Source organism: Manduca sexta, chromosome 2 (genome assembly GCF_014839805.1).
Source record: "Manduca sexta isolate Smith_Timp_Sample1 chromosome 2, JHU_Msex_v1.0, whole genome shotgun sequence".
NCBI lineage: Eukaryota > Metazoa > Arthropoda > Insecta > Lepidoptera > Sphingidae > Manduca > Manduca sexta.
Window position 1 is genome coordinate 7,112,574 of NC_051116.1, and position 13,905 is coordinate 7,126,478.

Sequence of the window (13,905 nt, forward strand, 5' to 3'; positions counted from 1 at the left end):
TTTAAACTTATTCTATGCAACTTAAGATTGATAATACCTACTATATTTTTTGTTCTGTTATTGCTATATTTTTACACGAATAAACTCACATGACTTATTTTATTTATAAATAAACTATAAAATCATAGCAATGAATAGCTATAATGAAACTTTAAATAAAAATTCGTTCGAAGTTAAATAATAATATCAGTTGCTTCACTATTCGTTTGTCCCTCACTAGGCTCCTTCTGTATCGTGAGGACTCTAAAACGACAACATTATCCGTAATACAAAGTTTTCTGTATATTTTTAACCGACTTCAAAAAAGGAGGAGGTTTTTAATTCGACTGTACACGCGCGCATTCTGTCGATCGCTGACAGTTATTTCAAACCACTGACAGTAATGTAAAATTAATATTGTCGTTAAGTTTTTTTAAATTTTCTAATTTTCCGCACACTTTTTAGATTTTTTTCTTTCATATTAAGAACCCTCTCCTGACAATAACAAACACAAAAAAATAGTGCTATCGGTCCAGCCGTTCACGCGTGATGGCGTGACCAAGGGAAATAGGGATTCATTTTTATATATATTATACTAGCGACCCGCCCCGGCTTCGCACGGGTGCAATATTTCACCACTATTTAATGGATGTTATTATACATATAAACCTTCCTCTTGAATCCGCATCAAAATCCGTTGCGTAGTTTTAAAGATTTAAGCATACAAAGGTAGGGGACAGAGAAAGCGACTTTGTTTCATACTATGTAGTGATTACAACAGTAAAGAGTTGTACTATTATTAACTAGTTTCCTCTCCGTTTGTGTTTGCAGGTAGCATGCTGACGATAGGCCGGTCGAACTACCTCCGTTTCAACCACCCGGCGGAGGCGATGCTGATGAAGTCGGTGCTGCCGTCGGGCCACATGCCCATCATGCAGTACCAGAATGATGAATGCTTGCCACTTGGTAAGTATACATATAACACTCACGTGAGAGAGAGAGAGAGAGTGAGATAGAGAAAAAGAGAGACGCAATAAGAGATAGAGAGGGAGAAAGAGAGTTAGGGAAAAGAGACACACGAATACATACTGTCATGCCTTTTTTTTACCGAAGACGTAGGCAGAGGTGCAACTAGAGCACTCACTTTTCGCCGTGAGTATTTATTCTGTCCCGAAATTTGCCTATAAACATATAGGGAACAAATTCTAGATTCGGTTCTGATACTGAAATATATAGGATGGATATGTGAGATGGGGCAACAAGATAAGCTACCTTTCCCGATATAACTACAAAAAAATCTTAGAAGACTGTTTAACATTTTTGAAGAATATCTGCATTCACATATTTTGAAAAAAAACATTGTCAGTACGGAAATGGCAAAATAATGAAAAATCTTTTTTAATGCCAAACGATCTTATTGCTTATAAGAATTAAAAGACTATGAGACCATTAGAGCTTTGAGCACTACGGTCAGAATAATATATATTTCCAACTCCTCCCTATCTTTCTATTTGATTAATTTCGTTGCGGGATAATGACATATTAGTTTTCCGTGAGACTCGCCGGGCTTCACCGCTCGGTGTCATAAAATGCGTGCCACTGTTGATCCTGGCTTACAGGAGTTCTAGTGGTGGGTGTGAGGGCGGGAAAGTCCCTTACTACGGTCAGAAATCCTTACTCTTTCAAACCGCGTTTTACTAAAGATACTCTTCTCAAAAACACACTGATTACTTTTTACAATAGCAACCTAAGTAAAAACTTACAAGTATTGCACACTAATAATGCTTTTTTATTCGCAGGCTACACAAACCATCACGAGAACCAACGTTACCAAAACAACTACAAAGAAACGCTTACACCACTCGACAACGAACTTGACGCGACGCTCAAAGAAATATCCAGAAAGAAACCGCCAGTCGCTCCCAAAAAACCTCTAAGAGATCTAGAATCAGACTCGAATTCAGACCAAGAGACAAAGCCTAAAATATCCAGTATTATGTCGAAGGTGTCCAAATTCGAATACTATGCGAAACAGCAGAAAATCGGCCGTAGCCAATTCTACACGTCTAATGAAATCGAAATATCACCGAAAGTGTTCAGTGCTAACTCATTGACGGTCAACACGCCGGCAAAAGATGTTCTAGGCGGTAAAACGATACCCAACTACATGAGGAAAGATCAGAAAAATGTCATAATTAATGATAACAATTCTGTAGAAGGTAAAAACACTTCGTACGCAAACGTTACTGTGAGAAATAAGTCTAGAATCGACGAGATCGTGAAAAATTTCGATGATAAATCAAGCGATGATGCGTATGGGAAGATCAATGATGATGATAAGGGACAGTATGGGAGGATCGGGAAAGTGTTGTCCAAGCCGTCTCCAGCGTTCGACAGGAATCCACAGTATTCGCCGGTGTACGCGAATAATTACGACCGGAGCGTTGAAGCGGAGAGCAGAAGGATTAAGGTATGTGTTTATGGTTTATAGTCTGACCAGGAAAATAAAAAAACCTCTTCATGATGTGATAAGGGGCCGTTCAAGTATTACGTAACGCAATTTAAGGAGGGAGGGATCGTCTTGCACAAAGCGTTATGTAACATTTTTTTTTTTATTTTAAAATAACGATGGTATTTTAGCTACTTTCCGGTATTTTGCGGAAAATTATTTGGAAAATTACAAATAAAAAATTACACTAGAAAGCTTTTGGTAGGAGGTGACGTACAGGAAAACGTTACATTGTTAAAAAAAATTCACAAATTGAGTTTCGTAATACTTGACCGGCCCCTAAAATATTGGAACTAATTTCTTGTAGTGAAAACGTTAAGTTTAAAACGGAAAAGCTCCCCAAAGTGGGTTCTTATTTTCCAGGCGAGGCTATATGGTAATGTAACTGGTCATCCATAAATTACGTCACACGAATTTAATGATTTTTGATTCCTTCCCTCGCCCTTGTCACACATAAAATGAACATTACAATCGTGGCAGATGGAATTTAGCCCAAATACATTCGTTGAGCAACCCCGTGGTTTAGCCTCTGTAAGCAAGAATTCGCCAACAAACCTAAATAAATCTTACATAGCCAGACATAGAATTCTTTTTTATATATTTTGTGTTTTAATACTTTTGATTTTGACATGTGACGTCACCTATGACCCGCCGCCCCCTTGTCACATAATGTCAAACTTCGTCAACTCCTCTCGCTCTTCATGTGTGACGTAATTCATGGATGGCCCCTAAAGTTTCTAACGAATTTTTAAGGTATATACTATTTATCTAGAATTTCGCAACAGAACAAATGTAGCATATTTCCTTATAATCATGTTACCACGAGTGTTTATTTCAAAGTAAAATACGTAACTAGATAAACAACAATATTCGAATATTTACAAATATAGAACACATTAAAAAGAATATTGATCACAACAAAGGTTACATTCTACAACAGTTTTTACCAAACATTATCCTGAAATGTTCTGTCAGATCTGCTTTTTTGTTGTTTTAAAATATTTATTCTAAATAATATTAGATATAATTCCATCATGCAACCATCATCACCGTACCATCATGCAACCCACATTTTGCGTTTAGTGGTACATATTATGAAGAATGGAAGGCGCTATCTATATCTATTCTAATATATAAAGTTGAAGAGTGTTTAAATGCGGTAATCTCAGGAACTATTCAAGCGATTTTGAAATTGTTTTCACTAATAAGAAGCTACATTACTCTCGAATGCTATAGGCTACTTTTATCACGAAAAAATATAACGGGAAGTTTATCCCAGAAAAGCTTTTACAAACAAAAAGTTAGCAGTTAGTGGTTTGTTCCTAACTTGGGCTTTCATTATAGTTATAAATTATACTTATAGCTATAATGTAAGCCCAAGTTAGGAAAACTCAACATGCACATAATTTAAACTAAAAGTGACTTAAGCGCAGCAAATTAAGCACAATATAATTTGGAGACGTTCACGCAGTACGTTTACCTATGAATATGAATGCGATATAAAAACAATTTGCTGTTGGTAGGATATATTTTATATCCGGATGGCGACCACCGTACACAAGGTGTTAAAACTCGCTGTAGTGGCCCACGTAAGTGTCGCGTTCCGGGATCAGCCTGTGTATATCCAGTTCTAACAGGCCGGCATAATTGTGTCGACTGTCGAGGGGTAATCATCTCTCGTTATTCTATTGGACCCCACTCCACTTGCACTCTAAGTGCCCGTATACAAAATAATAAAAAATAAAAATAAACTTGGTAATTAAATGTGGCGGTCTGATACAGGAGAGGGGGAAGTTAATAAAATTCATGCCCTAGCTCCTCTAAACCTCTAACAATAGACAATTTAAGAATAAAAATGACCCGATTTTCTTATACAAGACCATTGTTTTACCATTTCAGTTTCTCAATAATAATTTTGTAGAATAAATTTCATTTCACTCACATTATTTTACTATAAAGTTTCGTTTTCTCCTAAGGACTCAGGCTTTGATCATGCATAACTAATTGCAGTCACAAATAACATGCAATCATAATCTATGAACAAACCCCTCGTCTAGGACACGCAACGTCCTTGCCACAATCAGCACACAATGATAACGTTAAGAAATTAAATTAAAAGCAATTATCAAAAAGATATCTGACGTACAGATAACAATACTGCGGTGCCAATGCGGTGTTTCCGCAAGTAAACAGTCTGAAACTACTGGTGGCCTCAGGATAGTGATTATACGAGTTATAGTGATTATAGAGTGTGGAATTAATGTAATTGTGTTTGAAGTGCATTGAGGATTGCGTTTTGTTTGTTTACGGTTTTAGATTAGTGTAGATGCGTTGGCATTCTTGTTTGAATTTATCATTAATAATAATATTAGCCCTATATACTGTGCCACTGCCGCACGGCCCTTTTTTACTACTAAGAGGGATTAGGCCTTAGTCCACCACGCTGGCTTAGTCCGATTGGCAGACTTCATATACCCTCAAAATTCTTATAGAAAACTTCTCAGGTATGCAGGTTTCCTTACGATATTTTCCTTCATCGTTAAAGCAAGCGATAATTCACAAAGCGTAATATCTAACATTATTTCAACTAAAATATTATATCTAAAATATATTTTTAGAATTTAATTTGTTCTTTTGTAATATGGTTTAGAGAGTAGATAAAATTGAAAGAGTGTCATGAGTGCCAATGTTAAGTTAGTTTAGGTTATTTTAAATTTAATTTCAAATATATGCGAACCTTTTTTTCGGATATCTTTGAAATTAAATACAGGATAAGGTGTAGTATGTTTGTTTCACTACGTAATTGTGGAAATGTCCCTCGTTGGTCATTATATTTGTACTTTATCATACTTACAATTAGACCCATTTTAAAAACATCAACTTGTAACATAACTTCTATTTTATTCAGTGATTTTGAACTCTATTAATTGGTTAAATTGTATTGTTACCGAATAAAAAACTAACAATTTGTGCTTATACAAAAATAAATTAATAGTTATTACTAGCAAACGTAATCTAGAGTGTAATTCAATTAGTATAAGTACATATTTCTAAACACATTCAATGTGGATTGAAGTCGCCAATATTAGAAGTATTTATAGTTTCTATATCTAAAAATACAGGTTAATTAATCGTTTTTGATCCGGGAATATTAAATAAAAGTGCATAATCTATCCACCACCATCTCGCGAGTAATTTCTAGTTTGAACTACCTGTTAGAACAAATCGGTAATATTTTATTCACTTATGACTGTTTCGGTGTCGTATTGCGTATGCGGTAGGAGTACGGCTCCTACCCTGATATCCGGAGTTCGAATCCCGGATCGGACCAGTAATAATTATGACTCGGTTTTTCTATCTGAAAATTACTGCGTCGCAGCTTGGAGTCAGAAAATTGCTGGTATGATCCCTTGCCTCGGAAAGCACGTAAAGCCGTTGGTTGCGCTTGATCTCTCTCCGGTCATGTCGGATTGCCGTCTCACCGGACTATGAGATTGAAGGAATAGTGAGTGCTTGCTTGTGTATTGCGCACACACTTGTGCACTATAATATCTTCTGCTTACCTAATTGATCTCCGTTAAGGATATAGCTTAAGGTCCATTTTTCATACATTTTGTTTCACCTTTAATCTGGGTAACTAAACAAGTATTGACAAGTAAAGAATTTAAATTCACGTCTAGTTAGTGATTAGTTCTCGCAAATGAAAGAAAAACGTAAAAATAATTAATATGCATGGATATTTCGGCCTTTAAAATTTAATACGACGAAATTTGTATGTATGAAAAATGGACCTTAAGCTATAACCTTAACATTGACCGCCTTTGCCGAAAGTCGGAAAGGACAGATTTACATTTTATTCACAAAGCGATGAAGAATGTGGTTGTTGAAAATCAAGTTTATCATTTAAATTAATTCATCTTAAAGTTTTATTATTCAAAAATAGTCAATGGATTTCATTGCGTGTATACCCACAATTACGAAGTAAATCACATTCAACTTTTTGCTACCAGTTTTTATAAATGGCGGCACAAACATAAATTGATTTTTTTTTATTAATTTACTAGTTTTTTTCCTTTTGTTCTCGATAGTTCATTGATCTTTCGTTAAAATCAAAACTGGATAACGTTATAAAACTAAATAAAATACTAAGAATTTGGTTTAGAATATTACGTTTTGTCTAATATTGCATTTTCTCTATAAGTGATTATCGTAATCTTTTGAGAAAATATTTATGTCTTTACCCGTAACATTCAATTCACCCAGAATCATTGTCAATACGACTACACAATCAAAAGTATCGAAGCTAAACAATCTCTTGACGTCAATTACGATTAAAAACGCAGTAACACACATAAAAGCCGTTTCGCACATATATTAGAACGTTCGTAACACTTTTTAACGATATCCGATACGAAAGGTCGTACGTGAACTTTCGCTTTTAAACACTTTATTAGTTTCACCATAGCCACGGTTAAGATAGCCCGTTTAGTTACAAAACGTATGTAATAAATAAACAGTGTTACCAGTGATAAAACATATAAAATGACAGTGAAAACCAAAAAGGAACCGTCCCACAAGCAATTGATGAGATTGTTCGTTGATAATATAAAGAAGAATACGTCAGCGCTAAAAGAACTGAAGCTCGCAATCGATATCAAATACAATCGAGATGATAGTGACAAAGTAATCGAGATATCGAAATCTGTGAACGAGAAACTCGATGTTGTTCACAAATTGCGAAACGATATCAAAATATATCGTACAATAAATACTGTACTCACTAATCACTACATAAAAGAGACGAGAAATCATGAAAATAATATCGATACGAAGATAATTAAATTAGAAAGGCAAGTGCGACAGTCGTACGATGATTTGAAAGAAGAAATAACCAAGATGGCGTCGAAGATCAGTGTTGCCAACCAAAATAATTCTATATTCAAAAATATCGGTTCGCCGATACAGAATAGTAACGTGTTTGTGATGGGAAACGAATTCAAAACTAGTCAGTTCAATGAATTATATGTTAAGAGTGAGATTTATAATAATATTATTAAAAAAATCGATAAGCTGTTTTGTGGCATGGTAAGTTTAGTTGATAGAATTTGTTTTATATTCATAGCATTACGGTTTGCCTTTATAGGGGTAGGCAGAGGTGTAATCACTACCGCACTACGTTCTCCTACATTATATATTGGTTTCATTATCCTACTAACATTATAAATGCAAAAGTTTCTGAGGATGGATGTAAGGATGTATGTTTGTTCCTCTTTCACGTAAAAACTACTGAATGGTTTTTTGTGTAACTTTACAGTAACACAAAAAACCGTTCAGCAGTTTGGCAAGCCAATCCGCATTCGCACATTTGTGCCAATACAGATAGGAAGTTTCCTACCTCGGGAAAATCAAGTGTGATTTTTAATATTGCGAAACTCCTATGAATGTATTATAGCCCAGAATCGAACTTACAACCTCATAATTTACAAGCAATTAAACCGAGAAGTTAAGTAAAGTTTCCATCACACAACTAATTGTACAATGTACGTGTGTCGAATTGAATAACGATTAGTTTTACGTAATATGGCAAAGAAATATACTTTCTGTTTTATAATAATGGCGTAAATTAATGCATTCTTCCGGTGATTAATTAATTGTTAGTCGTGATCAATTTGTTTTCTTTTTTTTATACGGACACGCAAGTTGGACCTGATGGTAAGTGGAATGGTGTCCAATATAATGTCGATTGACGAGAGATGATTACCCCTCGGCAGTCGCCACAATTGTGCCGGCATGTTAAAGATTTTGTTCACATTAATCTACATTTTATTTATTAGTAATTCCTCCATTGAAAAAGATTCAAATATATTTGCAGACACTTCGATTTCTTTTTCAACTGAATGTTGGGTTGAGTACGATCTTTGATGTTATACGACGCGACCTCCGTTAATCTAGCAAGGAACAGAACTTATTATAAATCATTGCACGGAACTTCACTATTCGTAACCATAAGACATTAGATATTAAGTCATAATGCCCAGTAATTACGGTATAATGTCCTTCAAACTGGAACACAACCAGGGGCGTAGCTACTGCCGTATTAACCATAGCAATGATACAGGGCCCCAAGCTTTAGGGCCTCTCTTGGCCCATACTTACATTAAACTACGCGGGCGCCTAAAACTTCGCACTGGTCTGAAAGTCCTTAACAAATTTTGATATAAGGCCCTCTATAGCAAGCTACGCCACTAAACACCACAGTACAAGTACCTTGTTGCTTGGCAGAAATATACATTGTGATCATATATATCCAGTCGGACACTAGCAAGAGATCTATCTATGTGTAGCACATTAGAGTTACATATATAATATCAGCCGTGTATGTCCCACTGTCCCACTGCTGGGCATGTGCCTCCGTGGTCTAGAGCGGATTGGCAGACTTTACATACACTTAAAATTTTATAAAGAACTTTTCAGGTATGCAAGTTTCCTCGCGATGTTTTCCTTCACCGTTAAAGCAAGCGATAATTCACAAAGAATACGTACATAACTTTAGAAAAGTCAGAGGTGCGTGCCCTTGCTTCTGAACTTGCGGACATTAGTCTTAGTCCGCTCCACTCCCAACTAGGCTATTGCCGCCTATTTGAGTAACATAATTACCCCATTTATCAATAAGCTTCGAAAACCTATACATATTATAAAACAAAATCCCTAAAAGCTGTATGTGTGTTTATGATCGATTTTCTCAAAATCTACTGAACAGATTTTTGAACGGTTTTTACTAAAAGATAGCGCAATTCTCGAGGAAGGTATAGGTCCATAGTACATTACGTTTTGATGTAAATTGACTGAAATATAACGATTACTGTTAAAGAGGTCGTGTGGTTGTTACAAATCTCGTGGGTTGGGATTCACGCGGCAAAAACTTTGTGATACATACTTTACTTTACTTGATATATACTTTGTGATTTACACACTAGCGATACCGCGGGCACAACTAGTAATTATAAAATGTAACAATCACGTTTACATTATTTCCAGGCTTACCAGGAGCGGATAAAAGAGGAGGAGCAGAAGGAAGCGGAGACGGCGCGGCTCGAGGAGATTCTCAACATGTGCGCGGAGTACGAGCGGCAGATCTCCTCGGGTATGTCCTGCCGCTACCACGTGTGGGGTTGTCGTAACACACAAACATTTTGGGAAAACTATGTAGATTGTAGAATTATAGATAAAACTGTGAGACAGTTACGTAGTTAGATTGTGGACGTGGACTCTAAATAAAACATTCAAGCAGATAGACAAATACATACATACATACATAGTATCACGCTTCTATCCTATAGGGGTAGGCAGAGACTATGGATTGCCACTTTGCACGATTCTGGCATACAAATAGATAGATAAATGTAGGCTCAATTTGGCTTAACGCAACACACAAACATATTGGAAGAATTATTTGTATAGAATTGTAGATGTTACAGTTATGTTATTAGAGTGTGGTAGTGGGAACTACAAAGTATCCAAGTAGAATCGATTTGGCTTAATTTTTATGAGCGAACGTTTCTTTTGTCGACGAAAAGTAATTAAATTAATAATGATGGATGCATGGGCGCCGCCAAGATTAGTTTTAGGGAGGTGCATCTGCATCTATATTATGTAATATCACAAAGTGTTATATTTTCAATTCAAAACCTTCTTGCACTACTTTTCCGGCGCCCATGGATAGATGGCTATTTCAAACATTCGCGAAAAACATGACCTTACATAGAACTGAAATAATAAAATTAATTATATAGCCATTTAAATATCATAATTGGAAAATAATTACAAATAAAACAAATCAATAATTAACCATATTATAATCCGCAATAAAACTTATCCTATCCCTCCACAGGGGTCCCAATCACTCCCACAGAGAAGAGGCCGCACAACAAAATCATTACCAACGGCTCGCTGCCGCGGAGCGTCGCTCTCAACAACCCGAACTTCGTGCAGACCAGCGACGGGTACTATAAGTGAGTGGAGAAAATTTTATTATTGCTAGTTCGTAGCCAAAGGTTGACCTCAGCATGGTCGCTTTATTTGAAAATGTTACGAGTGTCTTAAAGCGCTCACCTGATAGGTCAGGGTGTTTGTATAAGCCCTGCCAGGCTAACAAACGTATTGCTAGCGTAAAAAAAAATTTGCTAACACAATTTTAAAAGGAAGAACTAACAAAATTTTGGTACAGTCATAAGTAGCTGAACAAATTTGCAACTTCAAATGAGATATATACTTACACACACAAAGTAATACTGAGATTTAGTGTACTTCACACAAAGATAAAAAATTGTTTTGATTAACCGTTATGTGAATAGTTGATTTGAATTGAATTTGTTCAACTACCTTTGTTGTCGACTGTAAATAATAAAAATTAAATATGACACTTAAAAATATTAAAAACATAACAGGCAAAGGCACCTCTCATTCAGCCGGATGCCACATACGACCTAAACAGAATTGCAACGCTGATTTCATTATCGATGATAGAAGACAGGGGCGGAAAGACGGTGGGTTGAAATAGTGTGGTAGCCTATCACCATTTACCGGGTACAATATCTGACTTCTAACTGATATTGAGCAGAAATGACCGATATTTTTCTCGGCCCCGGAATCAAACCCGAAACATCAGCGCGGTAGTCGTACCACGTATGCAATATAACTATGCCATCGCAGTCGCAAACAATAATCTTTTAATCATCTGTGATAATTAATTATGTACAAAAACAATAAAGTATTAGAATAGGTAATTGATTAATAAAAGTAATCCACACTATCTAATATGCCAAACAGATTAAAACAATATTATGAAGATATACAGTCATATAAACATCCTATTTAATGCTTTGTCCCTTCTATTCGTGAAAAAAAATATTGAAAAGGACTTTACAAAAAAAAATACAAAGGTATTTAATGATTATTCCTTTACAGGTTCGAAACTAGTCATAACCGTAACAATGCGAGTAAACCGCTACCCATACAGAGGAATCTGTCGAGCTACGAGAACTTCGACACATCCTGCTCGCCCACACCCATAGAGCAACTCACCCCCGAAGTCACTATCCCCATACAGAACTACGAGAACGTGGGCCGAATGGACGAAATAGGCATACCGGTGTTCGACGAGCCACAAAACGTATCTAGTCCAATTATGATAAGGAAAAACCAAAGTGATAATCGTATACTCACGTCGCCAATCGGCAGTCCGTACGAGAACGTGTATTTTAATAGAAATAACGTGTACGCGAATTTGAAACCTAAGTCACCGAACACACAGAGTCCTAGGACGAGGATAAAGACGAGTTTCGCGCACAAGAACCTTCCGTCGCCGCAGTATTTCATATTTCCGACGCCGCCGCCTGTCGATAATTCGAATAAGCCGAATTTCGAGAATGGGAAGCCGAAAGTCGACGGAATAGAGAAACAATTGAGTTTGGAAGAAGAGATACCTATGATTGACGATGCAGCGCAACCCAACGATATAGAATTACGATATTCAAGAATAATAGACAAAGACGACAAGGAAGAGGTGGCAGAGAAATCTCCAGAAATACCTATAGAAAAGAATCAAAGTTTTGATGATGTGAAAAAAGAACTGATGGCAGACATTCCAGAGTTGGAGGAATTCGAGAAGGATCTACAAAAGAATAAAAGAGATAAGATAATAAAGAACATAACCGAAGATATGAAGAAAATTGATATAGAAGCGGATTCCATGGACAGTACAGTGTTGGATGAAAATGTAGACGAATTGAAATCTAAGTACGAGAAACTGAAGGAAGATAGAAAGAAATTGGTGACAGAGATTCACGATATTAAAAATAAGATGTCGGAGATTCGGTCGCAAGAGGACGACGTGTTGAGAGAGGTAAATATATATTTTTATAGCACAACAGAAAATGCATCATATTATTCATAACTTGGGTAAGTATCGGCCAAAAGAATGTTCCTGAAGTATGGTTTAGCAAACGAATAAAGGTACTATATAAATTAGAGATGTTTTAACCAATTCTATTGTTACATTTAATATCAAGTTTTAAATTTTTCCACAAGTGATGGTTTTCTTTGTATCTATCTTTGAATTTTGTCAATGTCTTAAACTGCTTTTTTGCTCTACAATCCTTAAATAGAATCATCCGAGCAATTAATGAGCTAAATCATTATTTCCTAACTAATATACACATCTTATTTGCAGTTGGAAATGGAAAAAGCTCTAATCAAAGGTGAATACGATTCTGAGATAGCCATTCTGAACATAGAACAGAAGAAAAAAGCAGATCTGGTAGATAAAGCTAAGAAAATCGAAGAAGAGATCAAATTGTTGAAGGAGAAGCAAGAGTCGCGGCAGAATGAGATGCGAGACCGAGTGGAGATCGCGACGATGAAGGCAGAAAGGTGAGAGTTTAACTTTGATAATGTGGATAAACTTCCTGATGAAGATTGCAGGAACTCGGTGGCTGCAAGCCGCTTCTAACAGATCGATATGAAATTCTTTAGAAGGTCTAAGTTAGCAGTGGATATGTTTTGACCGCTGCTGGCGCTGATGGAGTGTTACTGTCCCACTGTTGGGCAAATATCTGTAGTGTTGAACCTGAAAACTTACCCTTTTAGTGCCTATTATAGTTTGGGCCGTATTTTTACTTTGATAATTTTATTAAGATTAATGGGTTGCCATTGCCATTTTCATGGGTTGCCTTCTTATAAATTTACTAATTATTTAGCGCAACTGATGTAAAGGAAAGTAATTTATAATATTACATGTTTAAAGAAATTTTTACAAAATATCAAAAGTATACTTAAATATGCCTTTTACATTTCCTCTACAGGATAGAGAAAGACCTCAAGAACAACGCCGCGACGCTGGAAGAGTTGCAAAACGCGCAAGACATCCTCGACAACGAGACCAAGATCTTCGAAGACCTCGAGTTCCAGCACTTAGAGGAAGAGTCGGAATTGTGAGTATAAAGTAGAGTACTCCTTTGCTCCATTGCTGCATGTGTACACTTAAAAGAAAATTATATTATTACTTATCTTCTTAAAAGAAGATAATTTTAAGCTCAATGAATGACAGAGTGGGTGGATCACGTACCTATGTTATCTGTGAGGTCATTCGCGTCAATGTCACTATAATTCAAAATGAAGGCTGCCACAGACTAAGAAAATTGTGTACCTATTTACCCGCTTCATCTGGTGCCATGACAGCAATAAATTCTCATACACCTAATTCACTAAAATTCTTACTGTACAATAGTGATGATGTGATGATTTGGGCATTTCAATTTTAATGTCTATGGAACAAAAAGAAATTCTCAATATTTATACAAGTTCTTTATTGACATAATAAAAAATTCAAATAAATTTCAACAACTTAATATTTTTAC

The 13,905-nt window shown here is 36.0% G+C and overlaps 1 protein-coding gene across 3 annotated transcripts in view; it reads left to right on the top strand.

Annotated features, from left to right (window-relative positions):
• Positions 1-13,905, top strand: part of LOC115452858 (pleckstrin homology-like domain family B member 2) — a 172,237-nt gene that overhangs the window by 107,683 nt on the left and 50,649 nt on the right. Inside the window, exons 5-11 of one of the 3 annotated variants that reach the window (XM_037437765.1) lie at positions 811-945; positions 1,779-2,449; positions 9,527-9,632; positions 10,380-10,500; positions 11,456-12,392; positions 12,720-12,919; positions 13,351-13,479. In XM_037437765.1, coding sequence (XP_037293662.1) covers positions 811-945; positions 1,779-2,449; positions 9,527-9,632; positions 10,380-10,500; positions 11,456-12,392; positions 12,720-12,919; positions 13,351-13,479 — 2,299 coding nt within the window. Of the gene's footprint in view, positions 1-810; positions 946-1,778; positions 2,450-4,732; positions 4,751-6,805; positions 7,574-9,526; positions 9,633-10,379; positions 10,501-11,455; positions 12,393-12,719; positions 12,920-13,350; positions 13,480-13,905 lie in introns of those variants that run through there. The other 2 variants (XM_037437772.1, XM_037437767.1) reach the window with 2 other exon arrangements.